Genomic DNA, 19,122 nt, shown 5'->3' on the forward strand with positions numbered 1-19,122 from the left:
TGCATTTATGGCACTGTAGTAAATTAGATGCTTCTGAAAACTCTGCCTGCACTACCATTGCCAAGATGAGACAAACAAATGGTCAGTCATTTATACAGAAAAGTATGCATGTGATAAAATGACAGATTACATTTTGATGTTTATTTAAAAAAAAAAAAAAAAAAGATATGACGTTCATATTCCTTTTGGTGCTCCCTCTTCCCTTTAAAAAAATAAAAGCTTTTGAAATGTTAAATGAATTTGAAAGAATTAATGAGGATGAAAATTATTTCTCAAGAACTAGAGACTTGTGGGTTGATGTGGGGAAATATCTTTGTTTTGAATTACAGCAAAAAAGATGTACCCTGCCACACTGACAATGGTATTGCACAGAATATTGTCATGACGTTGTGCACAACTGACTTATAAAAGTTGATGCCTAGTACGCATACAAAATATAGTATTTAGAATTTGCGAAGAATTTCATTCAGTTTAATTGATATTACCACAAATCTCCTGTTCACTAGTTATTGTTTGCACTGACATCCAGTATGTCATTTGTAAGGACTCCCTGCTTCTGTCTGGCGTTACTGTTTGCCAGAGTGGCATTCAGACATCTCTGAATACTGAGGGCCACCCAGCGAACAAAGAATGTCCCAGAAAGGGGCTAATCAAAGGAATCTTTTAAGATTGTAATTAAATTGACAGAAAATAATAATTACCTACCCCATAGTTACTGCTGCTCCCTTTTTTCCATTTTCTTTCCCAGTGCCCTGTTACTGCTGGTCTGGTTTGGTCTGTTTCTTCATTCAAGATGCAGTTATCTCCAACCACTACTTTATACAGTGCTGAAGGAATTTACACAAGTTTCAAGCTCTACAAGTTTTAAATTTTGTAGGTAATAGTTAAGAGATGTACCAAGATTTCATCAAATCTATTGTGTCATTAAAAAATGTATCTGCTGGTGCAATATATTTGACTGTGACAAATGAAAAAAAAAACCTTTTGTAAAATATAAGGAAAAACATGAAACAAGAAATTGAGAGGACTATTGTAAATTGAGTCCTCATGCTTTCAGATACAAGGCTTACAAGTATAACTGACTGGGAAAAAAAATTCATTACAATTGAAAAAAAAAATCATGTATAAATGCGACTAAATTAATGCACATGCATAAATAATGTCCCGTTCCATAGCAGCTCTGACTATGACTGACAAAGACAAGATACGTCATGATTTTCCTGATGGTATCATTTTGAACTTCTAGATTACCAATAATGTGGTCAGTCTTACTAACAAGTGCTATGGTGCAACTTATAGCAGAACCATGACATACATATGTTTATTTTCAATAGTTATATAAATATTTGCATTTTTGGATTCTCTACTATCAGCTTTTAAGAAAGGCAAAAGAATACTTGTGAATTAAAAGCCACGGTGACTGTGTATCTCTTTGGAAGAAATCCAAATGTTCTCAACTGAAGCAAACTGTTGTCTTGGCCTTTGCCAGTGCTACTACTAAGCAGACAGAGTCAGATGTCTGGAATAACTTCTACACGAAAACAGGGTCAGCCTAAAAATTAAGTAATCTAATACAAATTTTTTTTTTTTTTTTTTAACTTTCTCATTTTAAAATGGCGTAACACTTCAGTGTTTGAGTGTAGCAAATATAATTCTTTTTTTCTGAAGAGCCTAAGATTCTGCTTTTGCATCAGTACGTATGAAAGGAACATGACCACCACTAAAGCTGGTCTGTTATTTTCATACAGATACATATTCACAACACAGCTATAGACAAATATATAGATACATATGGATAGAATGCTAATTTTAAACGTCTAGGAAACTACATTATCCTGAATGATTAACATTTCACATTCCAAACGCAAACTCTATGTTTTAGTGCTACTACAATTCTAGATGCTATGAAACGGTTCAGTAGAATGGTCATGTAAATTCAAAAGAAAACTGTCTCTTCAGACTGAAAATTGAAGAGAAGGTTTGACCCTCAGATGGGAAATCCCATATCCAGTCAATGCCTCTGTAAGTCAAACTTAATTTTTCCTGGTTATGAGTCTTTGATAAAGCACAGATATAAGTTACTATCAAATGTTAGCAAAATGAAAAAGTAGCTTTTCAAAGATGAGTGTTAACTTCTGGGCCAGTTTGTGTAAACTGAATATTTTGTTCAAAGACATCCTTCTGTTCGTCTGTGATCTCCCTTAGCAACACAAGTTCTAATAAAACTACAGAACATAGGAAATGTATGGCCTTCACTGGCATAATAGCTAGGTTTGTCCAGCACATAGTGGTAGAACTCACTAATTTAAAAAGAAAAAATAAAAAATCCCCATATCTGGAATAAAATGTACACATTCTCTCCTAACCCATTTCTCTTGAGTACATTGAGAAAACTTGATTTAAAGATGCATAACTTTGGTAACTGGCTGCTCAGCATAGCTCTTCAGAGATGTCACACTGATTCAACAGTTGAGGGACTCAAAGACTGCTCAGTATGGATACGTAGAGCCTATAGGCCTGTCTAATATGAGACACTAGAAAATTAATTCTGATTAATTTATACAGTGTATTAGTTAATAAGCAAAAAAATCCTTTACCAATATGCCCACAAGAAATTAAGAAGCAAGTTTAACTTAATTTAGGTTAATTCACTTCACTTGCAGTCGTTGCAAGTATTTAACATCATTTAAGTGATCCCCTGTAAAACTCTTTGTTGTAAAACACTTTGGTAATTTAATTAAATTTACCTGAGTATCTATGTATAGACAAGCCATTAAAAAGGAAACTGTTATTAGCTACCACTTTTACTCTGTAAAATATGAAGGACACAACTTATCTAGCTTTGTTTAATCATACACATCCTCAGTTAAAAGAATAAAGCCTCTGATGTACTTAGTCGAAATGTAGTCCTTCATGAACTCTGTTCAGCTGTGGGAGAAAGGAGAGGGACATCATCTCTTCTAGAGAGACAACCAATATAATTATGATCAGGCACATATTAATGTATCTGCCAAATAACATATACATGGGACATCACAATAAACTTAAAATAAACTGCACAACTTTATGAAACGTTCAATTTTTATATTTACACTATAATTAGTACAAAATTGCCTTTTAGTTTTTCTGCAGCACAAGACAGTATCTACCAGATTGATACCCTAATATGTCAAAACAATTACTTAGAAGTATGATAAAGAAATCTACGAAGAGTTATAAAGAATAAGACAGTTTTCAAACTATACATAGTGTTTACTTTTGCTTCTAAAAAGGTACTTATATCCCCAAAAGTTTTTTTTAAATAAGCAGGGGGTGAAGGGGAGGGGGGAGAAGAGTGGTTGTTTGTACTAAAGCTTTTACTGTAATAAACTAAACATATTTACAATTTATACAAATGTTTGACCTTAAACAAAAATACAAAAACATATCACAAGATGCAGAACCAGGAAACAAGTTCATCTGAGACACTGCTGCTCTACACAGGACAGAATGCAAGTTGAATTGCAAGGAACAGAAAAGGTTATCCCCATATTCAGGCAATGAGAACAATTTGCATGAGGTCAAAAAAAAAAAAAGGCTTCAACATTCTTCAGCAGACTTTGCTTTAAAATCTACGTCAAAAAACTAGGCTACATCTGTCCATCTTGCCTCTGTGTTCTGTTTGGTCCACGTAGCCAATATTTAGTTGCTGGACATTGCCTTCTACTTTGAAAAATCGGAGTAGTTTCATGACAAGGTCTGGAACCTCAATCCTCTTTTTCCTTTTTAAAAGGCAAAACCTTTCTACTTCTATAATTAAGAACAATTTTGGCCCAGTTCAACTTTTAAAAAGTTATATCCCCAGCATATTTTTCAGTAGATAACTTCATAGACTGTAGCTTTTTTGTCTCCAGAGCCAGTGACTATGTACTTATCATCCACAGAGATGTCACAGCTAAGCACTGATGAAGATTCTTTGGACTAGAAGAAAAATAGAAATATATTACTTCATTAAAAAAAAAAAAAATTCTATTACCCTTATCTTAGCATCCCATTTTGGTTAGATCACATAGGTAAAGAGATATGAATCCACTCTTGGGACTTAAAAAAAAAATAGAAAATCCTTTTTTTTTTTTTCTTCTCTTTAAAAACATCATCGTGCTTACCTGGAAGATACTGGCTCCATACGGAGTCCTCCATGCATTAAGAAGGTTATCTTTCCCAGTACTCACAAACCATTTACCTAGAATATGAAACAGAAAAACTATGAAAACAGATGAATCATCTGACAGATTTTGGGTCAAATTGAAATCCGTTGGCTAATTACCATTACACAAAGCCCACACTAAGCAGAAACAATGTTTTACAAACAACTCAACTCTTACACCATCCTTTAAATAAATAAATAAATGGCTGTTCATAGCTAAATACATTTGCATTCATAAAACAGAGATATTTACTCATAAATTAACAGATATTAAATACATCTTGATTATCAAAAAAGTTATGATTGTGCAATTAAGTGTGAAATAAGCGTGAAATAAATTCCTGACATCTTCAGGGCAACTTACCACAGTAAGCAAATTTGAGTGACAATACACAACTTTCATGAAGGTGCAGTTGATATTTGTCTGGTTTATTTACATGTAGCACTTCCACGTTGCTGCTCTCCATTCCCACAGCTAGCCATTCACCAGTAGGACAATAACCAAGGGAAAATATCTGAAAATTCAGCAACATTTACACTTTTTATTTTTTTCATACAGTGATTAAATGAATTGAGAGAGGTGGGAAGACAAGGGCCAAACAGAATTGACGTAGTTCAATAGTGAAACAGCTTGTCAAAATTCAAGTGACTAAATTACCCATTCTTACCTCTTACCTTAGAAAAAAAAAATACGGAAAGAGAGTAGTGTCAGTTGTTTCAGAGCAGATTAACATATGAAAGCTCCAAAATATTGTGTTATGAACAGCCAAAGCAAACAAAACAATCAGACAAAAAAATTGCCAGTTGCATTGGGTTCATTTCTCAGCTTTCACCCTAAACATTCCGCTGTTCCCCACCCAAGATGTAGGAAAATCTAGTTACCTGTGATGTGAAGTCATGCTGTTGTAGCTGTCTCCCCTCTCTCAAGTCCCAGGATCTGACAGTGTTATCCAAACCTCCTGTCCAGAGCTTGGTACCATCATTAGAAATGTCAATACAGCTGGCTCCATCTGTGTGGCCCTGGAATTGCCTGATAAAACAAACCAGATTGAATAATGATTTCCTGCCAGAGCTCAAGGTAAACACTGTTGTGGTGTTAGTTTTGGACTCTGTATGTGTGTGTCATCTCTTCTGTGTCTGCTGATGGGCAAAGATCAGCCCCTCCCTATGAATTGGCACAAAACACAATGGCATTACAAAAATATTTTCCAGGTGCTAGAGAAATAGATTGCATCATAGTTAGTTGAATAAACTCATTATTTTCTATCAGGTTTTGAAAAGTTTTGTGTGTGTTTGTGTTTTTTTTTTTTCTTTCTTTTTGGTTATTAAAAAAAAGCTTGTGAGTACATTAAAGCACAGTAACTACAGTTAGAAGTACTAAATGACAACTCAAATTAAAGCAAAACAAGTGCTGAAGGAACAAAATTCCAGTTTCAGAAAACAGCTACTGTGTTTTTATTTGGCTGTAAGTCAACATGATAAATAATGAGCAGAGATATTAATAGGAAACGATCCAGCTAAAGATCCAGTAAGGCAAGCAAGAGCATCATCGAGTCAGCACAGTTACATTCTCTGGCAAGGGATCAAGAGATCACAAAACAAGTGGAGAGTGTATTTTCTTTTAAAATATTCTCATTAGGAATTCCCAGCTTTCAACAACCAAAAGGTCATCTCAAGTTTTCCTTAATCCTTTGGCAGAAGCCTTTTGCATTTTTCATCAGCAATTAGCTTTAGGAAAGTCTTTTGCATCGATGTCAAAGGTGGAGGGAGAGGGGGAGAAGACAACTAGCTTGGGAATGAAGAGTATGATTCACTAAACGCTACCACAGAAAGGTCACGAGGCACATTTTGTTTTGTAGTTCTGGTCTGAAAATTGCACGTGTTATCAATTAGGAAGATCAGCAAGCAAGTACCGGGAACACTTACACACAGCAAACACTCATAAGAATAAAAGTAACTTGTACCATTCATTCAAAACAGTCATAGATGGAGAAAGAATTCGCCCTTACAGAGACTAAACATGTAAGGCAAACTAAAGGCTTTATATAACTAAAGTGTTTTCTGACCCAGAAATTTAACAGAAAGCCAGGTTTGCACATACATTAATAGGAATATCTGCACATAAATTTAGGCTAATTACTGAGATACAGAAAATCTAATTAAATCACAGAGAAGAGTATCTTCTCTAGTGTATGTATTCAAATCCTCTAAGATATCATGGTCTGTCCCAATTTAGGCTCTTCATTCTTATAATATTCTAAACCATCACAACTTTGAAAAGCCTAGACCAATCTTCTAGTAAAAGCACACAGCTTGTTACTAAGAGCCATTACACACGTGGTCCTATCATTTTTTCTCTGGCATAGCACCCATGTTGAATATTAACCCGCCAGACACTGTAATCTAAAGTTAAAGAATATATACATTTCTGAAGTAACTTTTATAGCAACACATGTATTGTGCTCTCTGCAAGTTTTAGAGATCAAATTCATCCTCCAAAACTCAATTTTTTTTCTCTTGTGAACGATCAAACATCAGTTCTCTACATTTTCATAAAGAACTGGTGTGATTTAGCTTTTCAACTACTTTTGAAAGGTTAATTTTATTACATATCATCACTTAAAACGAATTGAAAATTCTCTTCTTACTTAGTAAATGCTCAGTACAATGGAAAAGAAAAAAACTCAGAGTTCACTATAAGGCAAGTTCAGTCCAAATGAAACACAAACTAGTAGAAATGCTGCTTGTAGAAACCTGAAGACAAATCTTGACTAAACAAAACCAACAAGAACTTTTACACTGACTTCAATAGGTTATGTAACAGACCTTTAGGTCCTCAAAAACCATCTTCCAGACTAGGCTGAAGCTACCAGAAATAGTTTCTGTCCAACCTGAGCACAAACTTCATTCTTTACAAGAGAAATACTATTTGTTTTGCTGTCATGAACCATTATTCAGGGAGATAGATGTTTATCTAGCTATTCAAAGACTAACTTTAATAAAAGTTGTCTGTAAACAAGTAATGACTCACCTGACCAATGTCTGATTGTGCAGATCCCACACTGCAATGTTCCCATCACTGCAGCATGAAAAGCACACCTTGGAATCAGGGCTGATAGCCAGAGCATAGCAGGCAGGGGCTGAGGATGTCAGCTCTGCTTTTATACGAGGAGTTGGTGCTGCCAGGTCCCATATGGATAATGTGCTGGCTTCCCCGCCAACTATAAGGGTGCATCCATCAGGCAGCAATTTACAAGAGCGGATGTAGTTATCTCTGTTCTGTACAACACAAATCATCTTGGTTATGTTAATACATGCATGCCAATAATGGCCACTAATATGATTCTGACTGCATCCAAGTTTTAAACAGTAGGTGATTTTTTCCAGTACCAAAGTACAAAAAAGGAACCAGCAGACCCTGAAAGGTCTCAAATGTCTACTTCTCATTACTAACCAGAGACTGCAGCTGCAGAAATTTAACTGCAGATTCCTATTGCTAGAGTCTAATATATTTTGAACCCAATGAAGTTCTTCATCTCATTACACAGAGACAAAGCCAAAGTAAGCTTGCATTTGAGAAAGTGCACTACATCAGTTAAGACTACCAGCACCACAAGAATATTTACCAAAAATCAAATGACGTCTCATTTGTAATCACTTAGGAAAATACAGCTCGAGTCTCATGCCTTTCAAATTTTGGAGTTTTCTTTTAATCAATATTTTGCATTCACCATTTTAAAGTTAAGATGTTGAGTCAGAATATTCCCATTCTGGTCCTGAATTTATATTGTTTCTCTGTTATTTCTCTGACTCCTTAAGCTTACATATATTTGATGACATTTTTTCCAACATGGTAACAGTTCTTTAGGAAACTGAGGGATAAGATCAGTAACTCAAAATAAATAAAAAGTAGCGCAGGTAGAAATCAAAGACATTTCTATAATTATGGGTTTGCTGTTGTTTTTGTTGTTTCTTTTAAGTCACAGAGAAGGAGAAGTTAAGTATTACAGTGGAAATGCTGGCTTAGCCAGCCATACAGTTCCATAACTAACATGAAGGCAGCTAAGACTGAGTAGAGTCAAACCTGCCATGAAACAGAATGCATACACAACCACATGTATACTGCTAAACAAGTGACACCATGGAAGTAGAAGCAAATAAAAGGCAAGGACTTAAAAATAAAACAACAGCAAAACAAACAATCAAACAAACAAACATTTACTTGGATCAACACTTAAACTAGAATTGTTTCAATTTGGAATACACATATTATTGTGCTTTATGACATTGTCTGCTTCTAGTTTATATACTGCTTCTAGTATAAGAAGCATCTTACTGAGCAACTAGGTTTTCTATTTAGCTTTTTGGCTGTACTACCTCACTCAATCCATTTTGTATCTCGGAAATGTGAAAACAAACCAGAAGGATGTGTAACGTGCTGAACACTAACAAAAGTATAACAAGAGAAAGTGACGTTGGTACCTTGTGACGTTATTTTATTTTATGGTTGCTACCCTCTTACAAAAAGTGGTCATGACTCCTGGCACAAATGAAACACCCTACAGACAGGCTACTTTTGTTTTAAACCCATGCAGTGCAAAAATCACCAGCATGACTTGGGTGGGGGGAATAATCAGGTACACTCTACTCAGAAGTCTTATCTAAAATATTATTTCACCCTTAGTGATGATATTTATCCATAAACAAACCCATTCCTTTTTTCTGTAACACCACCTGTTCAGTGTTTAAAAAAAAAAGGCAGCTAAATGTATAAAGCAGGAAACAGAACTGCCTGCTATTTCCTTGTAATATGAACAAAATCCAGACAAGGACAGCTATTTCCTTATTGAGTCTCCGAGGAGAAGTTAGCCTTCTGCCTAAGTTCCTGTTCACTTACCAGGCAGTCCAGCTGAGAAACAGGGCTCTTGTTCCCAGGCTGGCTGATGTCCCAGACTTTAACACAGCCCTTGCCACCCGTGTACACGTGTCTTGTGGGGTTGCTGATGGTAACTGCACACACAACTTCCCCGTGATTCAGAGTGTTGATCTGGCGGGCATGGCGAGGGATTCCTGGACCAATGAGGGCATCAGGAGGGAAAGGAACAGGCTGCATCTGACCATCTGCAGTAACGTGAAAGGAGTAGGCTCTTTTTTGGGGAAACGAAAGAAAGGAGAAGAAAAAACACATCAGCCAACTACAGCGCTGAAATGCAAGAAAAAGACAGTACTTTGTGATTTATTTCTTTGCCACTTTTTACTTGTTAAAATCAAAGCTACAGTGACAAATAATACAAGGCACGTAAACATCAGAGGGAGAAAAGGAGTCACAGCAAACATTTTCAGCTCGTTTCACCTCACGTATTTGGGAAGTGGGAAACCACATTAAATCGTACTATCAACTCTACTGATAATGGCCATGGATATCACTCTGTCACCTCAACTGTCAAAAGATCTTCCAGCTGTTGGTTTCTATCCAGTGGTTCTGAGCTGCAGCACCGTAAGTCCTGCAGCAGCAATCCCTGACTAGTCACTGCTCTTCCAGACATCTTCCACAAAAGGTTTCTACCTGTTGCTCATGTAGTATCATGACAAAAGTTAAACTTGTCCTATGCTTGTTCCTGCACTTCATCTTCAATATCAGCACTAGCTGTGTGCATATGTCTCTCTTTCTAGCTGGGAACTAGTGTTTTAAATAGAAAATAGAACCTGCATGTACACAGCTTTCATCAGAAAGCTGATACCATTTCCTCATAATTATTATAGAATTGTTTGGGTTGGAAGGGACCTTAAAGATCATTCAGTTCCAACCCTCAGCCATGGGTGGGGACACCTCCCACCAGACCAGTTTGCTCAAAGCCCCATTCAGCCTGGCCTTGAACATTTGTAGAGACGGGGCATCCACAGCTTCTCTGGGCAACCTGTGCCAGTGCCTCACTGACGCTGTAGTAAAGAATTTCTTCCTTATATCTAATTTAAATCTCCCCTCTTTTAGTTTAAATTTACATTTTCTTGAGTAAGTATTTTGGAAAAGCTGAAAGGCTCAGTTTCCCTGGTAGTTTTAGCACTTCTGTGATGTCTATTTTTGTTCCTTGCATGATTTCAAGTACATGAAAACTGAAGGTTGAGATAGTGAATACAAGCAATAGGACTACTCCTTGGGGAAAGTACACAAAATTATTTCTTTGTTTTCACCATGATGTTTAAAGTCGTCTCTACTCAAGGACCAGGGCAGAGGTAGCTGCCTAAATAAAGGCTTCAGGTTCAGTGTGGTATTTTTAATTTGTTTTTAAAAATAATGAAAATACTACTGCAAAAGAACACTTTTTATTATACTGGCGAGCTCCTTTTTTTGCTCTTCTCTTTTAAGTGCATCAATAACTCACATTTTAGATGCTGCTGTTACATTCACAGCATTCTTCAAGAGGCCAAAGTGGATAAAAACAGTGAGACAGGAGTATCCTTTCTAATAATAAGCTACTTCTTCCCCAGTGATATCTTTATTTTTCTAATATATTGTTGTGTTCAGAACTGCTCTTTCTTTTCCAAATGTACCTTCTTCCCAGAAATTTTCAGTTACTGTAGTTCAAGTTAAAGCATTGCATCAATCTCCAATGGAACCAACAGTAGGCAATTCAATTTCATTTTCTGTTCTGAGCTAGTACTTTCAAAAATATTTTATTGTGTGTTTCCCAGTATTGCACAGTTTGAAAGAGGAACAAGCAAGATGCCTGGATCCATAATAGACATCTATATACGTGGGCTTGTTTCCTAAAGCAACTGAATATGCCCAAAAGCTGATAAGATATTTCTTTAAAAAGGAGCCAGAGGGAAACAAAAAAGTTTTACTTTTCTATTGTTTCCTACAGAAGGTAACATTAGAAACCATCACACAATGCAATACCACAATATTCACAGAAGGGAAGGGTAAAAGGCAGTTGACTGTTATAAACCAAACAAATTGATAATGTCTATGCATGCGATTCCTGTATCTCATTTATGTTTCATGGTTGGATGGTTGGACAAGTGAATTGAAGACATGCTCAGAACACACATGTATGAGCACGAAAGATGACAAAAGCATCCTTTTTTTTTTTTTTTGCATAAGGAATTGCAGTAATAAGAAGGCTTAAGTAGAAATCCATATCATTTCTCAACTGCTGTCCCAAAGCAGTAATTCACCAAACAGATGAGACAAAGAATTGTGGCAACAAGACTGCTCAAGGCTGAACAACTGCTGAGATTCAGGTGCAGAATCCAAATAGGAGTCATAGCACTTATGAGGCTAAAAGGTTGGAACTCATCCTGAGCTACAGATCAAAGTCAGTTGCAGAATATTTGTTAGCAAGAAGAGTACACAGAACTGCACAACTTTGAAGGGGCCTGCCCTTGTTTTTCATCCTGGACAGAACAAAAGCAATTAAGCACATATTAAGCAAATTTTCCCATTACATTTAAGATGGATAATACACTTTTACACTTGCTTTTCCACAGTTACTGCATAAATATTCTGTTCAATTCATAGTACTTAAATAACAGGTGTTTTCCAATGCTTCTGTACATATACACAACTTTTGCAGTTCTTGCTGAGATGGGGTGGGAGGAAGACAATAGGAACATTTTTCAAGTGCTTCATGTACTATAGCATTAAGATGATTCTTCTACTCTGAAATGCTAGTGATTTATCCCAATGTATTTTTAATCAAGTATAATCTTACTAGCATGCCCACTTCTAAATTCTGGATATATATCATATTAGTAGTTTAATTTTTATTATCATGATTGGGCTTTTGCTTACAAGACTGTTCAGCACTCAGGATGACTATGTCTGAGAGCCTATCAAACAGACCAGTTATAGTTCCTCGTAAGCCAAGGCAGCTTTTGCTAGGGTGCAAGTTATCAGCAATCCACTGTATAAAGAAATGACTGTACATTGCCAAATGCCTCTGCCCCTGCCAAGATAAGCACGCAAAAAAAGTAAATGTTCCTGTTTGCTTCAAGGTATGTGGTATGTCAGGCAAACATAAACACTGTCAGCACATTTATATAGTCTGGTAACCTCTATCTACTAGGTACTACGGTGTGACTTTTCATTACACATACCTTCCCTCTTTTTTTTTTTTTTTTTTCCCCAAAACAAACCTGCATCATTTGCAAGATTGACACTCCCTAGATGAAGAAAGCTTCTTTCAGAAGAAAATGGTACCAGTGACAGTAATGAAAATGACTACTTGCTGCTCAAGCACTGTTGTCTTAAGCTACCTTAACATTGGGTTACAGAAACATAGAACAGTTGAGGTTGGAAGGGGACCTCTGGAGGTCATCTGGTCCAACCACCCCCCCCAAGCAGCAATATTTAGAGCTGGTTGCTCAGGACCATGTCCAGATAGCTTTTGAAGATCTCCAAGGAGGGAGACTCCACCACCTCTCAGGGCATCCTGTACCAGTGTTCCATCACCTGCACAAGAAGTGCTTCCTAATGTACAGATACAACCTCTGGTGTTCCAGTTTGTGCCTACTGACTGTTGTCCTGGCACCAGACACAAATGAAAACAGCTTCGCTCCATCCTCTTTTGCACTCTTCCTTCATGGGAAGTTTTTATATATATATAAGATCTGCCCTGAGCCTCCTCTTCTCCAGGCTGAACAATCCCAGCTCTTTCAGATTCTCCTCACAGGAGAGGTACTCCAGACCGCAGGATCATCTTGGTGGCCCTCTGTTGGATTCTTTCCAGTATGTCCAGGTCTCTCTTGTACTGAGGGCCCCAGAACTGTATACAGTACTCCAGGTGCAGCCTCACTAATACTGAGTAGAGGGGAAGGATCACATCTCTTGACATACTAGCAATACTTCGGCTAATGAAGCCAAGAACAATGTTAGCACAAGGGCACATTCCTGGCTCATGTTCAACTTGGTGACTCCCAGGACTCTCAGGTCCTCTTTTGCAAAGCTGCTTTCCAGATGGGTCCTGTATTTTCAGCAGGTCACCATGCTGGAGTGCCTACCCCACTAATTCATAGAATCATAGAATATCCTGAGTTGGAAGGGACCCTTGAGGATCATCAAGTCCAACTCTTGACACCGCACAGGTCTACCCAAGTTCAGACCATGTGACTAAGTGCACAGTCCAATCTCTTCTTAAATTCAGACAGGCTCGGTGCAGTGACCACTTCCCCGGGGAGCCTGTTCCAGTGTGCAACCACCCTCTCTGTGAAGAACCCCTTCCTGATGTCAAGCCTAAATTTCCCCTGCCTCAGCTTAACTCCGTTCCCGCGGGTCCTGTCGCTGGTGTTAATGGAGAAAAGGTCTCCTGCCTCTCGACACCCCCTTACGAGGAAGTTGTAGACTGCGATGAGGTCTCCCCTCAGCCTCCTCTTCTCCAGGCTGAACAGGCCCAGTGCCCTCAGCCGTTCCTCGTACGTCTTCCCCTCCAGGCCTTTCACCATCTTCGTAGCCCTCCTCTGGACACTCTCCAACAGTTTCATGTCCTTTTTATACTGTGGTGCCCAGAACTGCACACAGTACTCGAGGTGAGGCCGCACCAGCGCAGAGTAGAGCGGGACAATCACCTCCCTTGACCTACTAGCAATGCCGTGCTTGATGCACCCCAGGACACGGTTGGCCCTCCTGGCTGCCAGGGCACACTGCCGGCTCATATTCAACTTGTTGTCTACCACGACCCCCAGATCCCTCTCTTCTAGGCTGCTCTCCAGCGTCTCATCGCCCAGTCTGTATGTGCAGCCAGGGTTTCCCTGTCCCAGGTGCAGGACCCGGCACTTGCTCTTATTGAACTTCATGCGGTTGGCGATCGCCCAGCTCTCCAACCTATCCAGATCCCTCTGCAAGGCCTTTCCACCCTCAACAGAGTCCACAACTCCTCCAAGTTTGGTGTCATCAGCAAACTTGCTCAAAATGCTTTCTATTCCTACATCCAGATCGTTTATAAAAATATTGAAAAGTACCGGCCCTAAAATGGAGCCTTGAGGGACCCCACTGGTGACCGCCCGCCAGCCTGACGCAGCCCCATTTACCATAACCCTTTGGGCCCTGCCCGTTAGCCAATTGCTCACCCATCGTATGATGTTTTTATTTAGCTGTATGGTGGACATTTTGTCCAGTAGGATCCTATGGGAAACCGTGTCAAAAGCCTTGCTGAAGTCCAAAAAAATCACATCAGCTGGTTTCCCTTGTGAGCAGGATTGTACTTCCAGTGCTACACCTACAACATAGCTGTAATTACATGCTTAAGAAATGACAATTTTAATGCACTAGATATATTCACAGGCCTGAATCCTTGAAAGTGAGGAGCATTTTGGTGTTCCAACCTTCACAGAATCAATATGGTTTTGGCAGGGGAGCAAAGTCCCTTGCACTGTAGGCAAAGAACACGTTCTAGACCATCTGATGAAAATGAACAGGTACAAGTCTGGAGAAGGCCTAATGACCCCCATCCCAGGGTTCTGAGAGAACTGTATGATGTAGTTGCTAGGCCTCTCTCCATCGTATTTGAAAGGTCACTGCAGTCAGGTGAAGCCCCCAGTGACTGGGAAAAGGGAAACATCACTCCTACTTTTAAAAAGGTAGAAAGGAAGATCCAGGGAACTACAAAATGGCAAACCTCACCTCTGTGCCTGGGAAATCATGGAACAGAATCTCCTGGAAGCACATGCAGGACAAGGAGAAGAACCAAGGCAGCCAACATGGCTTCATCAAAGGCAAATTGTGCCTGACCAAGTTAGTGGCCTTCTATGATGGAGTGACCCTATCAGCTGACAAGGGAAAACTGACTGATGTCATCTACCTGGACTTCTGTAAGGCCTTTGACAAACTCCAGCATGACATCCTGACCTCTTAGTTAGAGAGATTTGAAAGCTGTATTATTTGGTGGATAGGGAATTGGCTGGAAGGCCACAGACAGAGTTGCAGTCAAAAGCACTATGTCCACCTAGAGGCTGATGATAAGTGGTGTCCCTTGGGGACCCACCTTGGAAAAAGTGCTGTTGAATGTATTTATCAATGATAAACTGAGTCCCTCCTCAGCATGCTTGTAGACAACACCAAGCTGAGTGGTGCAGTCAATGCAACAGAAGGAAGGGACACCACCCAAAAGGACGTGGACAAGCTTGAGAAGTGGTCCCACGTGAACTTCGTAAGTTTCAACAAGTCCAAGAGCAAGGTGATGCACCTGGGCCTGGGCAATCTCAGGCATGAGTACAGAATGGGAGAGCAACTCATTGAGAGCAGCCCTGCAGAAGACTGGGGGGCTGTGGTGGATGAAAAGCTTGACATCATCCAGCAACGTGTGGTTGCAGCCTAGAAGACCAACTGCAACCTGGGCTGCATCAAGTGATTGTCCCTCATCTGCTCTGCCCTTGGAGAAATGCATCCAGTTCTGGGGTCCCCAGCACAAGAATGATGTGAATCTGTTAAAACAGATCCAAAGGAGAGACACAAAGTTCATCAGAGGACTGGAGCACCTCTCCTACGAAGAAAGGCTGAGAGAGCTGGGGACGGTCAATTTGGAGAAGAGAAGGCACCAGGAGACCTTTCAGTACATAAAAGGGGATTATATGGAGATGGGGAGTGAGTTTTTGCATGGTCAGACATAGGATAAGCAGGAATGGTTTTAAACTAAAAGAAGGCAGATTTAAATTAGATGTTAGGAAGAAATTCTTTACTTGGAGGGTGAAGCACTGCAACAGGTTGCCCAGAATAGTTGCAGATGTCCCATCTCTGAAGTTGCTCAAAGCCAGGCTGGATGGGGCTCTGGCCTCATCTAGTGCGTGGCTATAGCAGGGGAATTGGAACTAGATTATCTTTAAGATCCCTACTGACCCAAGCCATTCTACAATTCATGACATTAAATTCTTCAGTTCTTCAAAGTTCACCTTGAAGATACTTCTTGGCAGGTACCCCTTGCCCCTCAGTGTTTCTCCTCACCAAATTGTGATTCACATCTGAACCCTCCTGTTGGGCTAACAATCACAAAGAAAAAGGGAAAGTTCTTATTCAATGCAAATGCAATTAAACAGCAAGTCCTGGCCTGTATCAGAAGAAGTATGGCCACAGCTCAAGTGAGATGACTCAATGTAGTCCACTCTTGCAAGACCTCACTTGGAGTACTATGTTCAGCTCTGGGGCACCCAGCATGAGAAAGACACAAACCCCTATGAGCGGCTCCAGAGGAAGACCATGAAGATGACCAGATGACTAGAGCACCCCTCCTATGAAGAAAGGCTTTATAGGAGAAAATTGGAGTTGTTCAGCCTAGAGAACTCTCTTTGGGGGAGACCTGACAGTGGCCTTCCAACATTTAAAGGAGGCCACTAGGGAAAAATGGGGAGGGCCTCTTTATCAGGGAGTGTAGTGACAGAACAGGGGAGGGAAGTGGTCACTGCACCGAGCCTGACTGAATTTAAGAAGAGATTGGACTGTGCACTTAGTCACATGGTCTGAACTTTTGGGTAGACCTGTGCGGTGTCAAGAGTTGGACTTGATGATCCTTAAGGGTCCCTTCCAACTCAGGATATTCTATGATTCTATGATAAGCTAAAAATGGGTTGGGTTAGATCAGGTTATCTGGAAAAAAAAATGTTACTATGCAGGTGGTGAGGTACTGGAACAGGTTGCCCAGAGAAGCTGTGGATGCCCCATCCCTGGAGGTGTTCAAGGCCAGGCTGGATGGGGCTTTGAGCAACCTGGTCTGGTGGGAGGTGTCCCTGGCCCATGGCAGGAGGGTTGGAACTCAATGGCCCCTTCCAATCCAAATTATTCAATGACTATATGATTCTAAACTAAGAACATATCAATTGATATCTGTACTTACACTCATATTTAACTAAGTATTATATTGAAATAGCACAGTAGAAGAACTGTACTGGAATGAAGAACAAAAAGTAAAGTTTAGCACAGAAAATAACAGTTATAAGACTACCTTCTCACATGTTGATGTGAGTAAATAAAAGGTTTTCTCCTCTTCAAGAAGAACAGGCTTCCACATTAATTCACTGCTCAAGAACATGGCAAATCAACTACCAACCTAGCTACTCTAAGTATTCAGATCAATATAATGAGTGCACTTTCTGCCTTAAAGTAACATGCTAAAAAAGGGAAAAAAAAACAGCTTCCAGTTCATCTCTCCAGTTCAAACGGAATTGCTTAACTAGCACAGAAATTTCTCAGTTGAAGAACATAAAAGCAGACTGTTTCTTCTGTTGATAAGCGCATTTTACTTTCAGCTCTACTTTGTGCCCCAGTTTATTTTCAGTTGTCATTATCACAAAAAACATTGAATATCTATGTGTGGTGTTTCAATATATGGATGAAAGGTCAAGAATTAGGAATAAAGATATTTTATAGAAATAACAAATCCTTTCAACTTCATACATCCTTTTAACTTCTATCCATAAATACAATTGGGAAAACAACAATCCATTATTCTGGAATACAGTAAAATTATCTTTCCTTTAAAATGTTTCCTTTTGTACATTCACAGAATGTAAAGACTGATTGAACAGAAAACTTTTTTTTTTGTTGTTTTGAGCAGTTCCAGAACAGTATACTATTCCCCTCTGAAAACACAGAAATTTGCTCATACCTAGAACTTACAAGAGTTAATATTTACCAAATGAAATTCCCCTGTCCTACTAAAAGAGAAAACATTTTCATCTCTTTCTGGTGTCTAACACCTCACGGTCCAAATGAAGCTACAAAAAAAAAAAAAAAAAAAGAAATACACTTGACTTCAGTATCACCATTACTTCACAGTTTTAGACATCAGATGAGCAACACTATGGACATATGTCTCAAAGAACTTGAAAATCTGTGTTCATTACACCATCCAACTATTAGAAGGTGTGGTTCACATTATGGAGAAATCCACAAGAATGCTAAAAGCTAAATAATTACTTTGGTAGAAAGGCTATGTGAAACAGAAAATGTTTACAGCCACACACCAAGAACTTAGAGCACAGGGCATAATTCAGTGAATCGAAAAAAAAAAAAAAAAAAAGAAAGAAGAATGTCCATGCCCAAAACAGGACTGATATTCCCCATCACCACCCAAGACAATTACTGATTAGGTAATGGCTCAAGGCAACTTGGAAGGGATGTTGGCGCTAGGGGCAAGAGCAGCTGCTAAGAAAAGAATAATTTACTGGCAAGATGCCACTTTGAAAACCACATTTTTTTGCATATTTGTCCACACATACAGACATCAAGTCTTTTTCCTTCAAATTAATTACTGACCAGCTGAAGAGAGAAAACAAGTAATGTGAGACAACATGTATGTGCAGAGAAATATCATATTAATATGAAGAACGTGAAAAGCCCCAAAGGAAATGCTCAAAGAGAAATAATAATAAACAAAGAAACAAAAAAAACTTGCTATCAAATGCAATGCCTAGCTCTTTTATTTAAGAAATTAGTGAGGACAATTCAAATTTCTGTATTGCTACCTCCATTGTCAAAATACATCTATAACCACTGATAACAGGGTTAGACTGTACAGAGCAAAGTTGTCGGATTCATATTCAGGAAGATACAAAGACGATAGTAAACACTTAACATTTAGTCCAGTTACAAAATAAGCAATGGACAAGCTTTCCAGACAGCATTCCCTTGACAAGAGTAGGTAAATGAGTACAACTAGGTTCTTAAGAGGCTATTAATGTTTCTAACAAGCTAGACCATTAACAGATCTCAGAATACACAAGGGTTAAAGACAATTGGATGCTATCAGACATGTCATTCCTTTGGGAAGAAGGTGATGTTTCTCCTGGAAGCAGGGCTGCGTGAAAAAACAGTGCTGTTGATAAAAACCTGCCCTGGTGAACATACACATATAGCTGGAGATTTCATAGAGTTCAATCTGAAAGTGTTCTTTACCACTTACTAGAACTCCACACCTCATAAAGCAATATAAATGTGGCACCTTAGC

At 38.9% G+C, this 19,122-nt stretch overlaps 1 protein-coding gene across 10 annotated transcripts in view; it reads right to left on the reverse strand.

Moving 5' to 3' along the window:
- Positions 1–3,063: 3,063 nt before the first annotated feature.
- TLE1 (TLE family member 1, transcriptional corepressor) overlaps positions 3,064–19,122 on the reverse strand; it is a 79,969-nt gene continuing 63,910 nt past the window's right edge. For 5 of the 10 annotated variants that reach the window (XM_068666528.1, XM_068666521.1, XM_068666525.1 and 2 more), the window contains 6 exons: positions 9,084–9,333; positions 7,218–7,483; positions 5,069–5,216; positions 4,551–4,701; positions 4,146–4,222; positions 3,064–3,960 (listed from right to left, as the gene is read on the reverse strand). In XM_068666528.1, the coding sequence (XP_068522629.1) occupies positions 3,853–3,960; positions 4,146–4,222; positions 4,551–4,701; positions 5,069–5,216; positions 7,218–7,483; positions 9,084–9,333 (1,000 nt within the window). In that variant the 3' untranslated portion in view covers positions 3,064–3,852. The remainder of the gene's footprint in view (positions 3,961–4,145; positions 4,223–4,550; positions 4,702–5,068; positions 5,217–7,217; positions 7,484–9,083; positions 9,334–19,122) is intronic. The other 5 variants (XM_068666530.1, XM_068666522.1, XM_068666531.1 and 2 more) reach the window with 1 other exon arrangement.

Source organism: Anas acuta, chromosome Z (assembly GCF_963932015.1).
Source record: "Anas acuta chromosome Z, bAnaAcu1.1, whole genome shotgun sequence".
NCBI lineage: Eukaryota > Metazoa > Chordata > Aves > Anseriformes > Anatidae > Anas > Anas acuta.